The 23,262-nt window shown below is 42.3% G+C and overlaps 1 protein-coding gene across 1 annotated transcript in view; it reads left to right on the top strand.

Annotated features, from left to right (window-relative positions):
• LOC119656877 overlaps nucleotides 1-23,262 on the top strand; it is a 528,228-nt gene that overhangs the window by 497,658 nt on the left and 7,308 nt on the right. The window contains exons 16-17 of the mRNA XM_038063542.1: nucleotides 20,547-20,705; nucleotides 20,771-20,890. Of these exons, the coding sequence (XP_037919470.1) occupies nucleotides 20,547-20,705; nucleotides 20,771-20,890 (279 nt within the window). The remainder of the gene's footprint in view (nucleotides 1-20,546; nucleotides 20,706-20,770; nucleotides 20,891-23,262) is intronic.

Raw genomic sequence — 23,262 nt, 5'->3', positions numbered from 1 at the left:
ATTGCACACCACACTATGATTTTGGGTGAATGCAAAGGCTTTTGATGCAATTCTCGAGGGTTGGTGTCAGCCCAGTAGCGCATGTTTTGTTTGTTAACCGACCCACACAAATGAAAATGGACTTCATCGCTAAAAGAAACAATAGCAAGAAGAAGCCCACACGCGTTCATCCGAGAATTGAAGTCACGTTCTGAAAGTTCCTGCACTATCGCCATCTTATAAGGACGAAAATGAAGATCATCACGAAGAATTCTTCTCACAGAACGATCGGATAATCCAAGGGCAGATGCCTGTTTGCGCGCAGAACGCCGTGGCGATCGCAACATTGATGCTCTCACTGCTTCAATGTTCTCAGGTGATCTAACGGGCCGGGGGACTCCAGTTCTTCCTTTTGTCGCACTTGCAGTTTGTCTGAATGTAGTGACCCATGTAACAATTGATTTGCGGTCTGGGACGGGAGCCAACGGGGCCAAATTAAAGCGATTCCGAAATGCACGCTGTGTTGCAATAACCGAACATCCGGTTGAAAAGTAAACCTCAACGGCAAAGGCACGCTCCTCACTATTCCAACGCATGATAGCGACTGAACCCTATCGGGATAAAACTTTACAGTATCTCCTCTTGAACGAGACCACTAGCGCTCCGCTATGACATCAACTAACTGAGTGGCGCGCATTTTAAAAAAGGAAGTTATGCTGCCGCACCCTGTACTTCCATCGTATTGGATCTGAAAATAGAGTTTAAACATTTTATACATTACTAAATGGTTTTCGAGGTGATCAAAGGGTAACTCAGCGCCATCAGTGCAGCCTGATCTTCGCTGCAGATTACCCTTCAACCGGTCAACAGTGGCTCAGTTTGCGCCCTCAGGATCGCACATACTTCAGCGTGAAAAACTTGTTGCATATTATCTCAAAGGAAAAGTCCAGCCCTCGTTTTTGTTCGAGAGGTAGACTCCTGCTCCGGAACCCTGTTCCATATGTGTCCTACCATGTATCCCTCTGGGACTTCCTAGTTCTCTCTGCGTTTCAGGGTAACTTCATATCTTCTGCCACTGGCACTGAAAGAACTGGATTCAGTTCTGCCAGTATCGCCTTCAGTGATCTTTGCCCTCCACGTCCATTGTTACGCTATAGATCTAGGCTAATTAATCTGTACTGTAAATGAAAGAATATATGTATATATTTGAATAAATATATCCAGGGGCCACAAATTGAGTAATACATTTAGAACTGCCCTGGATGTTGTGCTAATGGCACCGGTTTTTTTTCGGTGCTGCTTGTTTAAGGCAAAAATTCCTTTGTCTCACTACAGCCCACCAGACTACGGATGCATAATTGATCTCCCGTCTAATGATAGCAACGTATATCGATGTTGCTACATGAGGCCTACACAGTCCACAAGCTGTGTGTTTTTTTCCAGGGAATGTTATTAGCTAGAGTGACTCCCAGATATTCCTCGGAGAATTGGAAGGTTGCACCCCTTATCTGTGGGAGGCAAAGTCCATTCAATTTTCTCCTTTTTGAAAATAACACCATTGAGCCACCAACTGTCAATAAAATCAATAGCACGTTGCATATTTCTAAACACCGTTCTGAGATCCAGATTATCCACATAAGTTTGTGTGTATTGGCAGGTTTTGTAGAAGTGAGTCGATCAGCATACTTCACACAAACACACATCCTTGGGAACAGCGTTTTGTTGCTTCTGATGTTAGGAGGTTAGGTAGGGATCCGAGATCCACTTCAGCACACAAAAATCTCTGCATTAACGTAGCATAGACCCACTTGATCAATGTATCATCAACACCGTGCGCTCTGGCGGCATCACATAGTTGTTCGCAAGGCCTTAATTTAAACACCCCTTCAATGTTCATGAACATCCCAATCGCCTTTCAGAGCTGTATCCTCTATTTTTGAAACCAAAGGATTAAGAGCAGACCCACGGGACATTTCACGCTGGTTAAAATGTTTGTTTTCATTTAGTGTATGCGACCTAAGCGCCTTTCCCCGAATTCACGCTCAATGAGGTTCTTCAAACTTTTAAGCAAGAATGAAGTCAGGCTGACCTGTCAGAAGTTCTTTGGATTTGAATAGTCATCTTTCGCAGGCCTCGGTATGAAGACCATCTTCACCTTCTGCAAGAGGTAGGCACTTAGCGAAAAGGAAGACGTGCTGGAAAGATATTTCTTAGCAGTCGCTCTAAATGCTCTATACCTTCCTTTAGCATTGCTGAATAGATGTCATCCATGCCAGGAGCTTTGAAGTGTTCAAAGGAAAGGCCACCTTTTCGTTAGTAGCAACCGCTGACAGTGTTCCAATTCACTTACGAAACTTACATGTTGAAGGGGTTGCGTTGCTTTTACAAGCATCGTTCAGGAGTCGCCTGGTTGATTACCTGAGTTTTTGCAGTTCGCGGTTTCATTATGAACCGTTTTACCACTTTGGCCTTGCAAAATAGGACAAGCTTCTTAGTGGCCCTCTAAAAGTGTATTGTTCAGAGTTTCCAATTTATTTTCTATCGCTAAAGGAGTCTTTAGTCGCCCAGAAACACTTTATTGTCAAGAAATTCATTAAAATTTGCCCACTACGTTTTCCTGGGGGTCGGTCTTTGTATTCGACGTGGTTTTTCGCACAACATAACATCAGAAACTCGATTCCTTCATGTTTGATTTCTCTGAGAATAGTCGCAATTGGAGGTACAGTAGCTCCCATGCCCTCTTCTATGAAAAGTCTCACCTCAACACAAAGAGCATTCGTCTATTTTCTATTTAACACCTTCACTTGTTTGTGGTGTTTATAAACTTTACCCCACTCAGTGTCCGAAGTCCATGCCCGGGTTCTATTCACCCAACATTCGGATGATGTCTCCTACTTTCCTTCGAGGGCCAGGTAAACAATATCCGACATGTTCCGTCCTGCGCAATTCAGTGTTCGTAATAGTGTTCTTTGGCCGACCGGCAGAACTCAAAGACGGGATACCTGCTGGAGCCACTTCAAGGTAGCCTCATCTGTGCACTCTAAATGCCATCTCGAAAACATTGATTGTTTCCAGGGCAGAGGTGAGGCAACATCTGATGAGTTGCCTCCGCACTGGACGAAACCGTGTTACGTGGACCACAGCCAAGAAAGCATGTTGCTTTCCAACTGATCCGGTCTGCCATTAACTGGATAGTGGACTTAGAAGCCCCTCGATTCTTCAACAAAATTTTATTGATTGTTAAATCTTTGGCTTTCTTCGGGACCCCGGTCTTCGTGTCTATTTTCCTATCGAAGGAACCAGCTTCGTTGGAATCTTTCTCGCTGATTTGGTCTCCTCCCGGCACACCGGTCCTAATCCTCGGGGCCACGCGTGTAGAGGCACTGGTGCGAAGTACAATAAAGTGTTGCCCATCACAGATGTGTCGGTCTTACGATTCTTGCGCGCATTACCGCTGACAGAGGGGTTTCACAGGAATTACCAGTTTGTCCCCACTTTCCGCTGAAGATTCTACTTTCTTGCGTCCGATTTCTCTGGACATTACCACACCTGGTCAAGCAGCCACGTCCACGTACTCATTCCCAAGGTGCTTCACCCTCTTCTGCAGCTCGCTTGGAGCCTTCACACGTTCACGGTGTCCGGGCCACTTGACTCCATTTCCACATACCGGCGTTAAACCAGTAGCATCTACGTCTTTCTTCCGCTCTTACTGCTAAGGCTGAAAGAGAAGGTTCTGAGAGGCAGGACTCAGCCTGTAATCCTACTTCCTTTGTGGCTGCAGTTCCCTTTTGCTGAGCCTTCTTCTTCCGTTTAAGGGTAGATTTGAGCTGTAATACCGCGGACGGGTTGACCATAGTCGGATTTACAGTTTCTCCCAAGTTGAGAGTTCCCATACTTTTCTTTTTGGCTAGCTTCGTCATAGGCACTAAATGCAAGCTTTCCATTGGGTCGAAAAGCATTGCTTTTACCGATTTCGCCATAGAGGGACATGAATTTGGTGGGGCGTCCAAAATCCACATCTCACCCGCAACCAGATTGCTTATGATCGCGGGTGGATTTGAAGTCTGTGACTTCTTGCCATTTGGAGAGTTAAAATCCTTCGCTTCCATGCTCATGTTTAGACACCCCCCGTGAAGATACCTCTGACAGCATGGTGATTAGGTAAATTATGTGATCAGGGTATTGTAAGTAGAGAGAGGAGTTATAGTCAGCTGGTGAGGTGTATTGTTGATGATATATCAATTAAAGCAAACAGCGCAACCGGCGTTCTTTAGGTTCGATGTCTACGAGTTTCTGGTTGGGCCGATCGTCCTAGTCAAACAATTAATCGAGATGATAGAGGGACACAATATTCCCGGCGAAAACGTGGTTTTAGTTAAAATGCTCGCCACCTCTGAGGATTTAATAGTGCTAAAGAGTAGGAAGAGTTGTGTGGTTTAGAATTTAGCAATAGCATTGCGGTGCCTCCGGTAGGGCTTGTAGAGTTTCGGATTCGATAATACTTATCGGTTCTGAGTAGATTGAAATTGACAAATAGGCGCTGAGACGAACCTGATTTCATCCGGGAACAGTATATGTTGATCATGTTTGCGCAGAATAAAATTGAACCCGTGCTTGGAACCTCGAATGGTTAAAGCATTAATGCACAACTAAATGATCCCAGCATTACTAGTTAAATGCCAGTAGTTGATCATTGTATTATGCATCATAAATTGCTGACATTTATCGGTGTACTGTGATCATAACTGGCTTTTCAAATTAATGTAGAAGTGTAGAAAAAGATATAATATTTAAATTCATATTCTTAAGAAAGCAGGTTTATAAGAAATGCATTGCTCGAATCGAATTAAACGAGGAATAAACTGAAGGCAGTAGTGAGGTGAAAATATAAATAAGTGGAATTGAAGAATCATCATCATCATCAACGGCGCAACAACCGGTATCTCGTCTAGGCCTGTCTTAATAAGGAACTGCAGACTTCCCAGTTTTGCAAAGAGGTCCACCAATTCGATATCCCTAAAAGCTGTCTGGCATGCTGACATACGTCATCGCTATATTTCAAGGGTCTGCTAAGTCTTCCTTTTCTCACATAGATATTGCCCTTATAGAATTTCGGAGCTGGATCATCCTTATCCATACGGATTAAGTGACCCGACCACCTTAACCTATTTTATCAACAACCAGACGATCATGGTATCGCTCATAGATTTCATCGTTATGTAGGCTACGGAATCGTCCATCTTCATGTAGGGAGGCAATAGCTTTGACCCTATGGTGCGGCGTTCCGGGCGGACAGTCTTTGTAAGCTGAAATAGGCTCTGTTGGCTGCCAACAGCCGTACGCGGATTTCATCATCGTAGTTGTTATCGGTTGTGATTTTCGACCCTAGATAGGAGAAATTATCAACGGTCTCAAAGTTGTAGTCTCCTATCTTTATTCTTCCCGTTTGACCAGTGCGGTTTGATGTTGTTGGTTGATTGATTTTCGGTACTAACGTTGCCACCATATACTTTGTCTTACCTTCATTGATGTGCTGCACAAGATCTTGCGCCGGTTGTCGCCTGCTCGATCTGGATGAAGGCAGTTTGTACGTCTCGGGTCGTTCTTCCCATTATGTCGATATCGTCAGCAAAGGCCAGTAGTTGGGTGGAATTAAAGAGGATCGTACCTCTTGCATTTACCTCAGCATCACGGATCACTTTCTCTAGGGCCAGGTTAAAGAGGACGCATGATAGGGCATCCCCTTGTCTTAGACCGTTGTTGATGTCGAATGGTCTTGAGAGTGATCCTACTGCTTTTATCTGGCCTCGCACATTGGTCAGGGTCAGCCTAGTCAGTCTTAGTTAGTTTCTCCTATACTTGGTGGTGGGAGTATTTATCCGTCGTCTTCATTTGGTGGGAGCTCCAACTCGCCGATGTTCTGGTTGTTCAGTAGCTCATCAAAGTTTTCAACCCATTGCTCCAATATGCCTGAAGAATGCTGACTTATATTAGAAAAGACATTTGTAGTGAAGGGAGCGATGGTTAGACGACCATCCTTAGTGGCGGAGGTGACCAAAAGGGAAGAGCTATCCCAAAACCTAAATAGCTGGCGAAATTTACCATGAACGTTCGCCCGCAAATACTGCTTCCCCTTTTATGCTAGCCAGACTTGGGAATGTGGTGGAAGTGGCGTCCTTTGAGCACTTCGATCCCTCATGTGTCATTCATAAAACTTTAGGTGGAAAACCAACGAAAATGGGACATCACGCCCGCTAAATCTGGAAACGAAAACAAACAATAAATAACTGCTTGAATACTTATTCACAGCTGAATCGACTGGAATCTGACATCCAGGCACGATACAAATCCCTTCCTTTCAGAGAAAATTGAAGAAGAAGAAGTTTGAACACACACAGGTTCACAAGGATCACGAATGCGTATCGTAGTACCTATCAAATGATGCTAACAAAACGATGATTTCTAAAACTATTTTGCTTTTTTGTTTTCCTTTTGCTTCTCTTTTTATGGATTCGTTAGTATTCCCAACCATGGACTTATCTCTGAGAAACTCTAGGTCTGATCTGCCTAATCAGCCCGGTTTCCGTGGAATATTAGCTTTACCATCGCGTGACCGCAAACTGTACGGGAAGCATTCGTCTTCTCTGCTCCAAAATCTCCCTTGATCCACCTTCTGAAAGCTTCAATATCTTGCTCAATTATATTTATGATAGTTGTCATTAAATTCGAATGCATATTCTGATGACGTCATTCAAAAATGGTTCCCTTTCGGAACTCTTCGGAATCCAGAAAGAAAACTTTAAACACACCACAAACAGACAATTTTTCGCGTTTAACGTCCGACTGTAAAGAAGTGGTGTTCTTCCTCTGATACCACTTTTATTTATCACGGACATTTAGGATAATTTTTTTGAAACTTTCACTCAACCGATAGAAGGAAACTTCAAATAGAACATCGCACTTTACTTTGGAGTCTTTTTTCGTTTAATGTTTTTAAAATCCTGAACTCCAAAAGGAAAACGATGGGACTTCCACAGCTGCCCTGAATTAACTTCCTGAGTCCAGCTGATCACCGGTCCACCCTCCCTCAGCCGGCGCAAACCCCACTAATTTTGCTTTCGTTGATCCCCCTTCCCCCCTCCTTGAATTTGGTAACAGCGAAAATTAAAACAAAATTTTCTTAAGCCTCATGTCTCAACTCATACAACGAATAGATTTCCATTCGTCCCAGCTAGCCGAAGCAAACCGTTCAGATTGCATAGTTCGCAATATTAGGAAATTACTATATTAAGATTAAAAATATTTAAATGGAAGTTTGTGCAAGAGTTACGGAGAAAGGTACAAGGTGGTAAGGTTTTTAATACAAGTGAATATCGGGGTGAGAATTAGCAGTGTGTTGGAGAAGCTAAGGGGTGCTGAAACGTGAGAAAAATATATATTGACAAATGCACTCTTTCGTCAGATTGTCACTGGACACGGTGAACAATGGTGCGTACGTGCGGTAGGTGCACTATGCCCCGCCAAGTGGTGAATGGCAATCATATATGAGCAATAACCAATAATTGAAGTCAGTGAAGCTCATAAGGTATCTTCATTTAAATCCAAATTTAACTCTTGCTCCTTTCTTTTCTATGATTATATGGCCTGGCGTAAAAATTTCTTTCTTCTACTACTGTCGGTGCGTAGGGATAGCTGACTACAATTTGTAATTGTCTTACTTTTCTGATGGTAAAGAAAGCATAGCAGGTCGAACCTGTGAAAGGGATGAAGAAACTGTTTGTTTTCATTCAAAAATTGCTAATTAAAACTACAACCCTTTTTGCATCAAATTAACAGGCAACTGTAAGAAAGTCTTCAAGTCCTTAAGTCACATTCCTCTCCTACATTCACATTCGTGCTAATGTTTCCTTGGAAAAGCTTTCGATAAAACCCTTCAAACGCAACCCACATATACAAAAGTCCAACGCAAACCGAAATTCATATTCAGCCTTATCACAAAATGGGATAAATATTGATAGGAAGCCAATTTTTCCAGTCGAAGAAAAACAAAGAAACGAAGAAATCCTGCCAAAACATCAAATCCTATTGGCATTCCATAAGAAAATTTTAGTCCATTTCGGGTGTTGCGGATTTTTTTCCGAATTCTCGAAAGTATCTTTCGAAAAAAAGTATCTTGAAAAAACATTCACATGTATATTATTCTGATTGTATGTACATATTGGAATGTTGTGAGAACGATATAAGGACAGCAGGAGTCCGAGTTGCCAGGCTGAACAGAGGAATGGAAGTTCATAAGGGACTCCTTACGGAGGCCAATTAGTGTTCTAAACTGGGAGCCTTTGCTTTGTTTTATTTTTCCCAGCTCACACTTACATCTGGCACTTTTGATGTGAAATTATTTCTAAAGGTACGCATTCTCCCCAATGCTTAAAGGAGATTTACTCTATTGGGAGGATTGCCAGCCTGTTTTACTTTTTAAGTGCCGATAAGGATCAACCACATCATGCCTATCATTACCTTTGAAACAACAGAGTTTGTTAGAGAGCATTTGACCTTGCTGTTGACTCTTCAGGAGCTGTCTGATCCATCCAGGTTCCCAGAAAATTCTACACAATTTGTAACACTCTCTTAACATCCAACGGAGGAGCCAATGCTAACTCTAGGCGGCAAAATATAAAAATATTTTCGCTTGGGTCCTGACAATAGAATAAGCGGAGGCAAACAATTTGATTGCCATCAAGAGCCAACAACAATGAGAGGGAAAAAAAGGGTTTCCTTATTAAAACATTGGAAAATGCGTTAGAAGTAGGAATGGCAATATTGGGTCTTCAAATATGTACATATGTATGTATGGTAAACAAGCTCATGCAATGCCTTTCCCACACATGAATTGCTGAAATTTTCCTGAAGCAACTTACAAATTTGTTTCTATATCGGTCCATTTAGTTACATCGATGGCAGCATCCTAAAACAATATAAAAGAGATGTCGGCCCAAGTTGGGGGCGGGGGAGACTAAGGAGCCTTAAAAAGCCGACGCCATTTGCTTGGCAGTAACGAGCACGAACTGCTGGAGTGGCTGAATTCGGGATACATGTGAGACTGGAGACAGAGTACTCGCTGCTTTTGTCGGAGGAGACCAGGAGACGCAAAGCGGGAGAGGATAACTGAGAGGATTCTTACAAAGGACAAACATTGATTTGTGAAAATAAAATTGAAGTTCACTGGTCCAAATACGTTTTCCATTTCCTTTTATATGATGATCAGCGAACGAATTTGTTCTTCATAAGAGAAAGCAAACAACTTTGTCGAATAAAATTCACCAATTTCCGACTTCCCTAGTTCCCCCCTGAATTTGTGACTTTGTTGATATTTTCACCTTAAGAAGCACCTTGGAAAGTATTGACTTTTATCGCGAGTAACGATATAAGGATGCGGATAAGGATTGGCCGACTTAAGATTGAGAGGCGTAAATGTGCTCCGGAATGGTTCCAATTGTAGTCATGCATGCTACACTACATACACAGCATTACTTTCCGCATTTGAATAGGATATCGAATGTTTTTATGGATTGTTACGGTTCCTTAGGCGAAAAGGATCAAATAACTATTGTGTGAGGTTACCAGGCAATCAAGAGCGTTCCGATACAGAAAAATCAATAAACATACATAAAGAAGCAGCGCGATGCAAGCGAGTTAGCACGATGTAGCACTTGCTGGCTCCCGGGAATGGGGGCATTGAGCTTGATTTTCTCTGGAAGCTATTCTTATGATAAATACTTGGTTAGGTAATGTTCTGTTTGACTTTGTAATTTCAGTTTGCACAAAAGGTACGGAACGCTTCGGATAGCTCCTAGTTGGAGTGTAAATTTACATTAAAAGATGGAAAGCAGTTTGAACACCCCCGAAGCGGAGTGTTAATACATTCTGGGGTAGCAATCACATAAGCATGAGCCACCTTTAGGGTGGTAGCAGAACGGTGTTTTTATTTCCTCCCATTTTTTTAAAGAATAACTTCCCATGCAAATCTACTTGAAAATAGGTCAGTTGCTGCTTTAAAGGGATGGCGCCCAACGTGGGCTCACAACTTTATATGTACATATTATAGTATGATGTTGGATGACGATTTTGAAGCCTTTACACTTTATTTTATTGTGTATTAGAAATGGTATTTCGTTCGCAAATCCAGCTTCCATTTTCACTATTGCGGCTTGATAAACCAATGGTTGGTCCATCTTTTGCATTCACGCTTCGAATCTACAACCTCTTTTACTTCTGATAGGGACCAGCTATTCACGCAACATTCATTCAGGAGATCATAACATTTTTGGCCCATTGTCATTGTTGAAAAATTCTTAGTCTAATACCAGCCTCAGCAGGTAATTATTCTGAGGTTTACATAATGATTTTCTGCATTTTTTTTTATTTAATTCATGACACTTTGAAGCGAACGACTAAGTACTCTGTGTTTGCGAGGCAAATTTCGAAATGTAAACGTCGTTAACCTTCACAAGCCTACAAAGGAGACTGCAAAGTCAGAGAGGGCTACTTTCTATGAGGCAATAAATCGCCAATAAAGCCAGGTAGGGACGGAGTCTGTATACAGGCAGTACTTTGGCTACCATAGCTTACACAATGGACTGCGGATTTTCCAATTAGTAGTGTTGTACCAAATGATGGTTTAAAGTACCTGGTTTCCACGCAAAGCGGTGCACAAACATACATGGGCCCCTACAGGCGGCGTCCTACTATTATAGATTGACCACGTGCTGTTCAAACACCGCCACTTCTCAGCCTTGATAAATGTCATAATATATAGGGGGGCCAATGTAAACTTAGATCCCTATTTTGTTGGCATGGTGTTCCGAGCTCGAATAACAGACCAGAGATTTTCTTTCGCAGAGTCTTCGTAACACCTATTGGGGGAAAATAGATACCAAAATAGCCGCTGTTCACAAAGGTCCTGGAAATAAAACCTGAACCCATGATATGCAATAAACATAACTGGTCCCAATCGTGGTGACTGGTTCGATGATGAATGTAAGCTAGCAGCGGAACGAAAAAATACTGCACACCGGGCAATGCTGAATTCTCAAAAAATGTGGGCACTCCCAGAGGCTTATCAGGAAATTCGTCGCATGGAAAAGTGACTTCACAGACAGAGAAACGAAGCCTGCGGGAACCAACAAGTCTGCGAACCCGAGAAGTACAGGGAGCAACCGCACCAGGCGTGGAAGTTTTACCAACAAGTAAGCAGGATGATTCATACACTTCAATGCCCATTCTGCATTGATAAAGAGGGAAATCTGATTTCTGACAGATTATGCACATTGGAGCGATGGGTTGAGTACTTTCATGAACTTCTCAACAATCAGAATATCGATGAATTAGAGGTCCCGCTGACAGAAGACGATGGACAAATGCCACTACCACCAAGCATGCAAGAAACATTCGATTCAGTCCACCGGCTTAAAAATCATAAGTCGCCAGGAGCCGATGGAATTACAGCCGAATTGGTTAAATATGGAGGCGACCAACTACATTATGCGGTTCATCAACTTACGTTTTAGGTATAGGTTAGCGAATCAACGGCTGAACTCTGGCAACGAGGCAGTATTTGTTCTGTACATAAAAAGGGAGATACACGCAATGCAACAATTATAGAGGTATTCCGTTGCTGAGTACCATCTATAAGGTATTTTCCGATAATACACTGGACTCATACACCTAGAGAGAATTCAGTATCCCAACGAAACTGGTAAGCCTGACTAGGCTGACCCTGATCAATGTGCGAGGCCAGATTCGAAACCCTATTATACATTCTTTTTAATCTAGCCCTGTAGAAAGTGACTCGCGATGCAGATGTTATTGCGAGGGAGACCATCTTCTTCAAGTACACTCAACTGCTAGCCAATCCTGACGATATTGACATTAAAGAAAGAACAACCCGAGATGTACAATCTGCGTTCATCCAGATCGAGCAGGTGTCGCGAGTTCTTGTGCTGCGCATTAATGAAGGCAAGGTAAAGTACATGCAAGCGAGGCCAGAAACCGAAGAACAAAAGAGCGACAACATCAAATCGCCCTGGTCAAATCAGAACAATAAAGATAGGAGACTACAATGAGAATGTTGAAAATGTCTCCTATCTATCGTTGCAACGGATACGAGCGACGACGATGAAACCCGTAAATAGTTGCTGGCAGCCAACAGAACCTAAGTCAGCTTACAAAAACTGTTTCCCTCGAAAGGTCTCACCATAGGGCCAAACCTCTTGCATTTACTCTACAAGAAAATGATCATGTAGTCGTGATGTATTCCTTGGAAACTTAGATTTTAAGTAAGAACTCTTGGCCGAGTTCGAGGGAAGAATTCTCCGAGGGCTTTTGGGGGGAGGGACCATTCCGTTGCTTAACAAACGACGAAATCTATGAGCAATACCATGACCGTTTGATTGTGGTTAAAATTCGGCTGAATCTGCTGCGGTGGGTCGTTCATTTGATCCGTATGGAAGAGGATGATTCAGTCCGGAAAGTCTATAAGGGGAATATCTATCGTAGAAAAATAAGATGTTGCAGTCCCTGCCTGAAATGGAGCGACGAGTAGACCATGACGCCAGGCAGCTTCCAGGAATAGGGTGTTGGTAGATCTCGGCGTAAAACCGGGATATTTGGTTGTTGCTAAAGCAGACATAGACCGGATGCCGCCTCCGCCGTTGTTGATGATGATGGCGCTTTGAAAGGAAGTTCTAAGAAACGACAAATTGTTTTCCCTTTTTACTTAAGGGGAGATGGAGAATTGAGTAAAATGGAGAAGAGGATTCTGCCTGCCGAGGTCGATTTATTATTGCGGTGATAGTATTTATGAATGCGGCAGACTTTTCTACTTTCTTCGCTGAACGTATGGTTGCATGTAAAGGATGAAATTCTGACAGCATTGGAATTTGCATAAGGACCGTCATTCTCATCAGGTGTCCAGCTAAAAATGTATCGATAGGGTTGGCTTTAATGGGTTCTTATAGGATTTCATTTGATATGCACGTCATGAAATTGTCGCTTTCTTGTATTCCGGTGGAGTTGGTGGAAAATGTTGCTCTATTTTTTCAAGGATCGATCCAGTAACGAAACCAAAAATTTTAAGTGGTTCATTATATCCCGCAATGGAACCTTTGCGGGGAAGCCGTGCTGTCATTAAAGGTTTGTACTCAATGACGACATCCTTCAAGCTTGTGGAGTAATTCGTGGATGGGCTCAACAGTTTGAGCGGTACACTGAAGGTTTCGCTCCTCTGGTAGTAGCAGCAGCATACTGATGGACTGGCCAGAAACGGTTTTGCTTTTGACAGTCTTTCGCTGTCCACTTTCAGCGCCACACTGCCGACTGTCAGGAGCAGAATCTACTCGCACAACTTAACGCTTTACTTCAGATAGCGAAATTCCATCAGCTGGGTCAAGTCAAGGTTGATTTTGCCCTCCTATATCAAGATCCGGTCGTAGGTGTTCTTCAACCAGACGCGTGAAAATCTACACAAGATTATGTCTGTCATTACGGAGCACTGACCTCTAGGGGACAATTCCGAAGCTGCAGAGAGAACCCCTCAGACATTTTCTTTGCGATTGCCTAGCTCTAACTAGAGCCAGACTGCGGAAACTATATAAATACACTTTTGAGGACCTTAAAGAGATTTCCAGTTGCTGGGTAGAAGGGTTGCTTTCATTAGTGAATACTCTAAAGATCTGATTCTGCTGAACTTCTAAGAGCATGACTAACGTAATGGGAGCAACGGGGTACTCTTCTAATAGCTCTCACGGTCTTAGAAACTTGTGGCATCAAAATGGCGTATAGAGCACTAATAGGAATCCACTGATACCTACCCTGCAAACCAATGTGTTTGTTGGAATGTGCTTAAGCTGTGGCCCAGATAATGGACTGCATTGTAAAATACGGTATAACCAGCAGTAGATCTGTCACCCTTTTTAAGGTTTTGTGTGAAACAAAACCTTATTAGAATGGTGACGGTGTCTGTCTGTCCGTCTGTCCGTCTGTCCGTCTGTCTGTCTGTCTGTCTGTCTGTCTGTCTGTCTGTCTGTCTGTCTGTCTGTCTGTCTGTCTGTCACACCCGATTTATTCGGAAACGGCTAGACCGATTGTCACGAAAATTGGTGAGAGTATGTAATCTGGTGATCCCTTTACATGCAGTAAGTGGCGCCATCTTGCGTTAAGTTTAAGGGGGGCTCTCCGTACATGTGAATGGAGGGTGCAAATTTTTTTTTGACAGAATGTAGCCAAGTAGGGTATCAAATGAAAGGTCTCAATTAGTACTTTTCGAATCTGGTTCAATATTTGACATTAGATGACACATAGGGGAGTCAGGGTTGAAAATATGACCCACAAAAAGTGTAACAGGTCTCGTTCTCAGAACCTATCCAACCGAAAAATCTGGAAAAAATCACAGTGGTGCATCTCTACGAAATCTAGGCCTCAAAATATATCCGGTTCCGATATCTGCACAAATAAAGTTAATAATAGTATATTTCCACATTTTAGAAATTTACCCGGCACCCCCCCTTATGTTCATCCCAGAAATACAAGATTTGGCATGAGTGTAACGAAGAATATAATGCACAGTTTGGTCAAGTTTGAAGAAAATCCAACTATTATTAACAAAGTTATTGGGGGTGAAACTTTACAATTTTTTGTGAATTTCGTGCACTCTACAACCCGCATGACGTCATCATCACATATCAATTCGTCAATACCACAACGAAATGAATTTTTATGAATTGGGTCGCAGACAATTATTTTGTTTTAGTTTTTTAGTTATTTGTCAACCAGACATGTGTATATGTAGGTATATAATATATGCGTGCTAATGAACTTTGCGGCTAGTGCCTAATTCAGATAGATATAAGACGTAAATCGGAAATATGGGTACGATAAATTTAGATATGTGCATATATGTGTACAGCAGGTAATAGGCAGTTTGTTTGTTTAGGGTGAGCATGATATCTATGGCTCTAATATGTACGTATGTCTCGTAGTTTGGAAAAATATGAAGGATTATGTTGGATTTGTAGCTATATACGGACAGAGAAATGCGCGTCTCTTACATAACACAAAACCTTTATACCCGAAGCGCGAGCTTCCGGTATTCCGACTTGTTTAAAGGGTGGCTACTGGCTGCAACTTCTACCTTCTAATCGATACGTCAGTCGGCATTTAACCCGTATGCCGAGTTCTTCGGTCGAGACTATTTTGTGCCAAAGTACCCTCATGATACGGCACAGATAATTTTCGAATAACCCTGATAGTTTTTTTTCATGCAGAGCGGCACATAAAAAAATTTCGCAGGGAATAGGCTTAACTTGATGTTGGCGCTAAGGGTTTTTGCCTTTCCGAATGTTAAACAAAACAAAGAAGGTGGCTCTTGGATAATTAATGAAATGAGTAACAATGAGTGCGGTGTTATTCTCGGAAGAAACTTCCTTCTAAGATAAGCAACGTCTTGACTGGTCTACCCACTAATACATTTAGGAATAGTGTGATGACTTGTCAAACTAACAAAAATAACTTTGTTAGTATTTGCCTTTAGTACGTCTCTCTCCGCTCCCTTCTAGATAAACTATACCCGCTTAACCAAGGTTCATTATTTGGCAGGACCAGAAGGAGATATCATGGTGCTTTCGAGCCTCACATGTCCTCCAAGTGAGGGATCATAGAGGACGTCTTCAAATTGGTAACGTTCCCCGTATTGTCCTTCCAATGCAAATAGTAAGGGGCAGAAAGCTCAACTAACAGACTCTGCGTTAGTTTCCAAATTGGTTTAAAATTTGGCTTCAATTTAGGGCGTAATATTTTTTGTTACCATATGTCGCTCTGATAAACGTTACCGCATACTAGATGCAGTCACGATTGACGCTGTCGAAAACTTTCTCCAAATAAACCAAAATTCGGTGGATCGGATATCTCATATTTCTCCAAGAAGATCTGAAGGCTGTTGATGTGGTCAGTACAGAAAGATCTAGCGGGAAAACCACCTTGCTCTCAATTGGGTGAGATTTACAGGTGTCCTGTAATGCGTTCCAGAATAGCTTAAGCTATCATCTTCGCGACGGCACGATCACGTGAATATCCTTTACCCCACTATCGTATTCAAGGCAAGAGCCCTCCTCCCCACATTGGGAAGGGTTTCTGATTTTCAGAATTTATAAACAAGTGGAAGTAGTAGCTTTGCAAATCAAAGGCCCCGATGATCAGTTTCAAAAGTGAATATTTTTGTTCTACGTTTGAGAGTTATGATGAAATGCCCTTGCCACTGGCATAGTAAATGAGGGGTACATTGTCAACATTCTTAACTGTACCATCAGAAGGCTTATGGTCTTCGTTATGAAGTACTGAAATCGTTACTATTTTCAGCTTACACAATAATAATTGCCCTTTTGTTATGGAGGGTGTTATGTTGCTCTTTTCTAGATACCTTCACCACTACTTGCCTTGGAAATGAGAGCCTTCACTTCCTTACGCCATCCAATTCACTTTCAAATTTTCGCAGACAACGTTGTGGATAAAATCCGGCTCAACAGGTGTGGTGGGTCGATCAGCTAATCCATGTGGATGAGAAAGAGCCAGCCCTGACAATCTATAAGGGCTATATCTATGATAGAAAAGGAACACGTGGAAAACCCAGCCCACAAATGGAGTAGTGGTGTATTTCAAGACGTCAGGCAGCTTTTAGGGATACCGAATTGGCGGATTCCAGCGCAAAACCAGGATGTCTCGAGTTCCTAGACCAGATACCGGTTGTTACGTCATTGATGATGATAATACTTGCAAACATAAATATGAATATAGTCATGTGAGGTATAACATGAAAAGTCTCCACTTAGTTCTTGCAATATCTGCAATATCTGGATATAACTGGGGTGCCAATACAGACTCGGATCACTATCTCGTTGGCATAGTGCTCCGAGCTCGAATTACATCACCACCCACAATTCCATCCGACAATTAGGTGAGAGTGAATCCTGAAGCTATTCAAAACATAGCCCTCCGTAACACCTATAAGGGGCAAATGAATGCCACAATAACTGCAGCTAATAGATGTCCTGAGGATAAGGCATCAACAAATGATCTTCACAATCACCTGAAGAACGTTATCATTGATACGGCCACACACATACTTGGCCCCAGCTGCAAAAAAAAGTCTGAATGGCTTGTTTCACGATGAATGTAAACTAGCCACGGAACTGAAGAATGCCACATACCAAGCAATGTTGCATTCGCAAAGGACGCGGGCACGCAAGGAGACTTATCATGAACTCAGGCGAGCGGAGAAGCGACTTCACAGGTGAAAAAAGGAAGTCTGGGAGAGCCAACAGGTCTGTGAACTTGAAAAGTACAGGGAGCAACCGCACTAACCGCGCAAAATTTACCAATAGCCTCTTACGCCCAGAACATCATTGGCCCATACTAAAGAGGCTTCACTCCAGGCAAATCAGCGACAGATCAAATTTTCACTGTGCGGTAAGCGATGGAATATGTTGTTGGAATATGAACATCAGTTACACCATCTTTTCATCGACTTTAAAGCCGCCTATGATAACCGAGCCAGGGTAAAACCGTACACGGCCATGAGAGAATTCGGTATCCCGACTAAATTGATAAGACTAACTAGGCTGACCATGATCAATGTACGAGGCTAAATAAAAGCAGCAGGATCACTCTCAAGACCATTCGACATCAACAACGGTCTAAGACAAGGGGATGCCCTATTATGCGTCCTCTTTAACCAGGTCCTCGAGAAAGTGATTCGTGATGCAGATGTAAATTTAAGAGGCACCGTCCTCCTTAAGTCCGTCCAACGACTGGCCTATGTTGACGATATTGCCATCATGGAGAGAACAACCCGAGATATATAGTTTATCTTTGTGGCGCGGAAGGATTCGCGGCATTTGAAATTTATTTCGAATGTTGCGAATGCGAACAAATAGATGGCGCGGAACTCTCCACCTTTTATAACTCGCCACGGGAGTGGAGAGCTAGCGGTGTGAATGTGCCGTTGGTTGGGGGCAGAAAGAACCACATGGAGACGGATCGGTCTCTTCTGCCTCTAAACCTCTAACCAGCGTTTCATAATTTCTTTAAAACTGTAGTGTGGATTTTCGGATTGATAATTAATTTAAAATCTTTCGTTACAATTAGTGGAGTTTTAGTTTGTTCATAGAGAGAGTCGATATGTATAAATCATTCTGATCAAGCATTTACGGTTGTTTTCTGATTCATTGTTTTGGGAATTCTGCTCTCGATGCGAAAGTGGAATTGTTACAGTGAGCTTAACGAGCCAGGTCGCTAGGACTAGCCGGATAAGGTAGTAAAACCAAAGCTTCATCTAGATCGAGCAGGCGGCGCGAGATCTTGGGCTGCACATTAATGAAGGCAAGACGAACATCAACGCCAGAAACGCAAGCACGAACAATGTCGAATCGCACTGGTCAAACGAAAACAATGAAGATAGGAGGCTATAACTTTGAGACTGTTGAAAATATCTAAGGTCGAAAATCATAACCAATAACAGCTATGACGATGAAAGAATGAACAGATCCTATTTTAGCTTACAAAAACTGTTTGGCTCGAAACGTCTCACCATAAATTCAAAGATCTTGCCAATGCTTATGCATTCCTCGGAAACCTGGGTTCTTAACAAACTGAAAATTGCGAACTCTTGGCCACGTTCGAGAGAAAAATCTTCCGGATAATTTTTGGTCCCCTACATAACGACGAAATCTAGGAGCGATACCACAACGGTCTGTTTGTGGATAAAATGCGGCTCAACACGTTGCGTGGACGGGTCACTTAATCCATATGGATGACGATAATCCAACCCGGGAAGTCATAAGGGCAATATCTATGGTAGAAAAAGACCCTGCCTGAGATGGAACGATGGCGCAGGACGGGACGCCAGACAGCTTTTTGGAATATCGAGTTGGTGGACCTCGGCTCAAAACCGGGGTGTCTATAGTTCCTTATTAAGGCGGGCCTAGATCGGATACCGGTTGTTGCGCCGTTGATGATGATGATGATGAGATAATTTACAGACTAAAGTAGTTTGCCTTGCTGTATGCATATAACCAAATGTAGGTAATGTGCGTATACAATCAATACCACAATAGTAAATCTTAAAAATAACCCGAAAATCGCCAATCGGGTTGGCTACTACCGTGGATAGGCATATTCTAGAATGCCGCAGTAGACCTGATCTTTACCAGGCAAGGATAATATGTTTTCATTTCAAAGCTTTTTTTTAATTCTCAAATTGGTAGTTACTAACTTACTATCCTGACCCAAATGACTGACAGGAAAACTAAATTTGTATTCCTTCCTTCCTTCCTTTGCATTGGTCTATTCTTTAATGCGTTAAAATGTTCCCTTAACACTGCGACTCTTGCAGCTCTCCTTGCGAGAAGATGATTCCAAGAAATCACACTTCATTTTACTTACAGGAGACATCGCCAGATAAAGGATATATTGCGAGGTAGAGACTTAATGTGTGGCCACTACTTACAAAGTCCGCTGGACCGGTTATTTGTTGCTTTCCAGTTTCCAAAATATTGATATTCCTCGAGGGATAATTTCTCAAATTTTTGATCAGTTTCGGACTTCGTCTGCAACTTTCCTCAGAATCTCAAAATACCAGGAAGCAATGCCGTACCTTCTAAATACTTAACGATGCATCTGAGACAACCAGTCCCACATACTCAAACACTTAATCCCACTCAAACTTTCAAGTGTGAAATGCATTAAAAAGGGTCCTCCACGATAAATCCGTTAACATCCTAAAGTATTCCCCTTGGAGCGTCGTCGGTCGTCTTTAAACCTTGCGGTTGGAATTTTCAACGCTCGTGAATCAAGTTGTCTTGAATCTTCATTTTCTCATCGCTTCAAGGAGAATTTTGCAAAATTACATAAACTCCAGAACCATTCACTTCAATTTCCTTAAAACTCCACTACTACCGCAACACCACACTTTCCCTTCGAATCCATTAAATTATTTAACCGTTTAGCGAACGAACGGCAGACAGCAACGCGTTACACTTAATATTCAGCAACCCAACGTAAATTCAATTTTTGAATAGCGTGGAAAACTCGCAAGTTGCTGTTCTTGCCATTAAAAATGAGTTAGCTCCGGAATAAAATTGGGACAAGAGTTTTAGAACTGAACACGCTGGAATGGATCATCGCATCCTTTTTCACTTTTTCCACCGAGAAGGTGTGCATCCAAAGGCGTTGTCTTGATGAATTTCTCAGCGTTATTGCATTACGTCCGTACATATCTTAAACTCGTGTTTCCCAACTATGGAAAAAAAACTTCCACTCAAAGTGTTGTATCCTTGTTGGAGTGATGCTAATTTAATAATGCCGGAAAGGGTTCCCGCGTTTTGGCACTTTCCTTTATAAATAATTCTCTCCAATTGTTAATAATTAATTTGACACCAAATCGCAATCTGATTCGTTTCGTATACTCCTTTCAAATACACATATAATATCTACGAGTACAAACTTATCTAAATTTTCAGATGGTGCGATAGGACTTTCGATTCTGCCGCTCGCTGCGCTCCTCACAGGAACTTTGCTGACTATCGGCATCGGTGTCCTTTTGGTTGTGGTCATTGCTATAAGGAAGAGAAGAGAGCAAAGCTCGTCAAGCTCGTGTGACGACAAGGATAAACATTTAGGTATGTGCCTGCACTCTGTAAATTGAACGAAACTTTTTTACGAAGAGTCCTTTTTGCTATTCTAGGAATGGATGTGACAGTTACAGCGCCACTGGAAATGGGAGCTGGACACCAAAGATTCGTCGTCGCATACACTTTGAAGCAAGGAATTGAAAAGCAGCCTGACATTATCAATGCTCAGAAAGGTGAGTGTTTTGGTTAAAAGGATTTGAAAGCTGCATATCGAACGAACTCGGGGTTTAATCCAAATATCCTAGAGGAAGCTTTAATAGTAGAACGTGGTGAAATTCGAAACCATTCACCTCAAAATACGCAGCTCTTTATTAAATTATTTCTCTTGGAATTTCAGCAAAATGAAAACTATTTGAAACTAAAAATCCTTTCCGCTTTCCCCAGCTTGCATAACATTTACAAACTAAATTGATACTAGTAAAGATGAAAATGTAGCTTTTGTAATCAAGTTAACATTATTCATTCGCGGTGAAGTTACACTACTTTAAATAGTTGACGACTTCAGGATTCTCTGTATAATAGTGCAAGTGAGAGTAAATGATATACCGTTGAAATGTTTTGGTCTATTAAGGGTAGACCACTATATATGGAACAATACCAATATGTTCGGAGTCCTCAAAAGACCATTAGAGTTTCAACAATCAGAGAAACTGCGGGAAATTACAATTGACCTTCCCATGCTTTCTCTCTAACCATGCCCTAATAGCAGGGTCGACAGATTTTCTGAACGTTCCTAGCGATGTTGCCATCCATTTGTAGATATCATTCCCTCGTCATCTCATCTGCCAAGATGCCAATTGGTTGCCTGCGACTAGCAAAGGCTATACCTACTGAAGCAGCGCTAATCACAGAACATACCCTGAGTGCTGTCCTTCAATAGACATTCCTAAACTGGCTCTGGATGCAGCAAAATGGACCTGAATAACCTAAATATACGCAACTTATGTGTATATCACATATTCATCATATTCTATGTTCACCATTACCCTTACAAGTATTATTTTCGCGCTGGATCCTTTAACGCAAATGTACTGTATGGGCTGCTTAAAATTGTGCTTTGCCTCCATCATATCTTTTAAGCACTTGGTGGTCTCTTTGAAGGTAATGATAAAATTCTCAATTCCAATGCAAGCATAATTTTGAAGGCTTCGGTTTTCTTTTGTAAGCGTCAGTCCCGAGCTTTCTAATAATGTCTTAACTGCATTGACTCCTTCGCAAAAATATAACTCAGTATTCTCAAGATGTTTCCCAATAATAACCCGTGCTAAGATGTCAACATAAACAGCCGTAGTGAGATTCTATGAATTCAAAAGGTTACATTATTGTCCTTCTACAGCAGTGCGCTGGATACGATGTCCTGTGAGGCACTGCTGCAGCCAACATGGGGGGTGTGGTGTCATACTAGGGACTTCTGCAGCAGCTATACAATACCAATCGCCAACAGTATGGTCACTATCCCCTAAATGGAGCATTACACATTCACCACGTCAATGCACCATCGCTGCTGGTTCGACAAAATGTGTTTCAGCTTTCTCCCGGTCTTCCCAAGAAGCCGACACTCTTCCTTCACTATTCTGTCTGTTTCTTGGGTGCCACTTTCAACCAACGCTGATTATGCTGTGCAATGAAGTTATCGTTTGTGGATGGAGAACATCAACAACGGTTTCCAGCGCAGAGAGAACATTCGCGAAATAACTTCAACTCAATGTTGCTATTTAGGTATTAGACAAAACAGAGAAGTTAGATTGAGCCCTGTCAGGGCGCCAGCTGACATCGAGCTCGTTGCTACCGTTTGATGTTCTGCCCACCTTGGTTCTCTTCGCATTTATCTTCAGTGCAACTCTGTTTGCCTCTCTTTCCAAATTCAAAGCCATTGGCAAAGGTCCATAGCTCTATGGAAGAGTAAACGTATCGACTGTTTTGACGACATCGGCATACGGTTGAGCAAAGATGACACATTCCATCAAACTCTTCCGTGTCCTCCAGGCAAGGCAACATGAACAATGCCAGCAATAACGAGATGCAAAAATGCTGCCCATAAGAGACAACCCTGGCGGACCCCGTTTCATACTTCGGATAACTCTGAAATGTTATCTCAATGCAGGTACTTTACACCTAATATGTCCATCTAAGAATAGCTATAAGTCCCACCGGAATGTTCTTCTTGCATAGAGCATTCCAAGTACATTTTCTGTTCACGCTCTCGCAAGGCTTCTCGAAATCGATGAAAAGCACGTGAAGCGAACACCACTCCAAAATAGCCGGAGGCCAGGGTGGTGGCCATGTGCATGATGCAGAGTGGAACCCACCCATAAGGCAAACAAGTTTTCGAGATGTTCCTTAGTGTGTCCGAAGATAATTTTAGTCTTTATTGGTTGCATAGAACCGTTCCGTTCTTCGAAATCCGTCAGTCGTCCGCTGCTTTAACTCACTGAAAAGAATCCCAGATTGCCAGGATTTACAAATGAGTAGAAAAAGCAATTCCGCGGACGCAGGAGGTACCACGATGTCAAGCCTTACGGCCTTGCTTTGCTCGAGCGCATTG

This window comes from Hermetia illucens, chromosome 5 (assembly GCF_905115235.1).
Source record: "Hermetia illucens chromosome 5, iHerIll2.2.curated.20191125, whole genome shotgun sequence".
In the NCBI taxonomy this organism is placed as follows: Eukaryota; Metazoa; Arthropoda; class Insecta; order Diptera; family Stratiomyidae; genus Hermetia; species Hermetia illucens.
The sequence above is the reverse complement of the archived record's forward strand: the minus strand, read 5'-3'. Positions and strand labels throughout refer to the sequence as shown.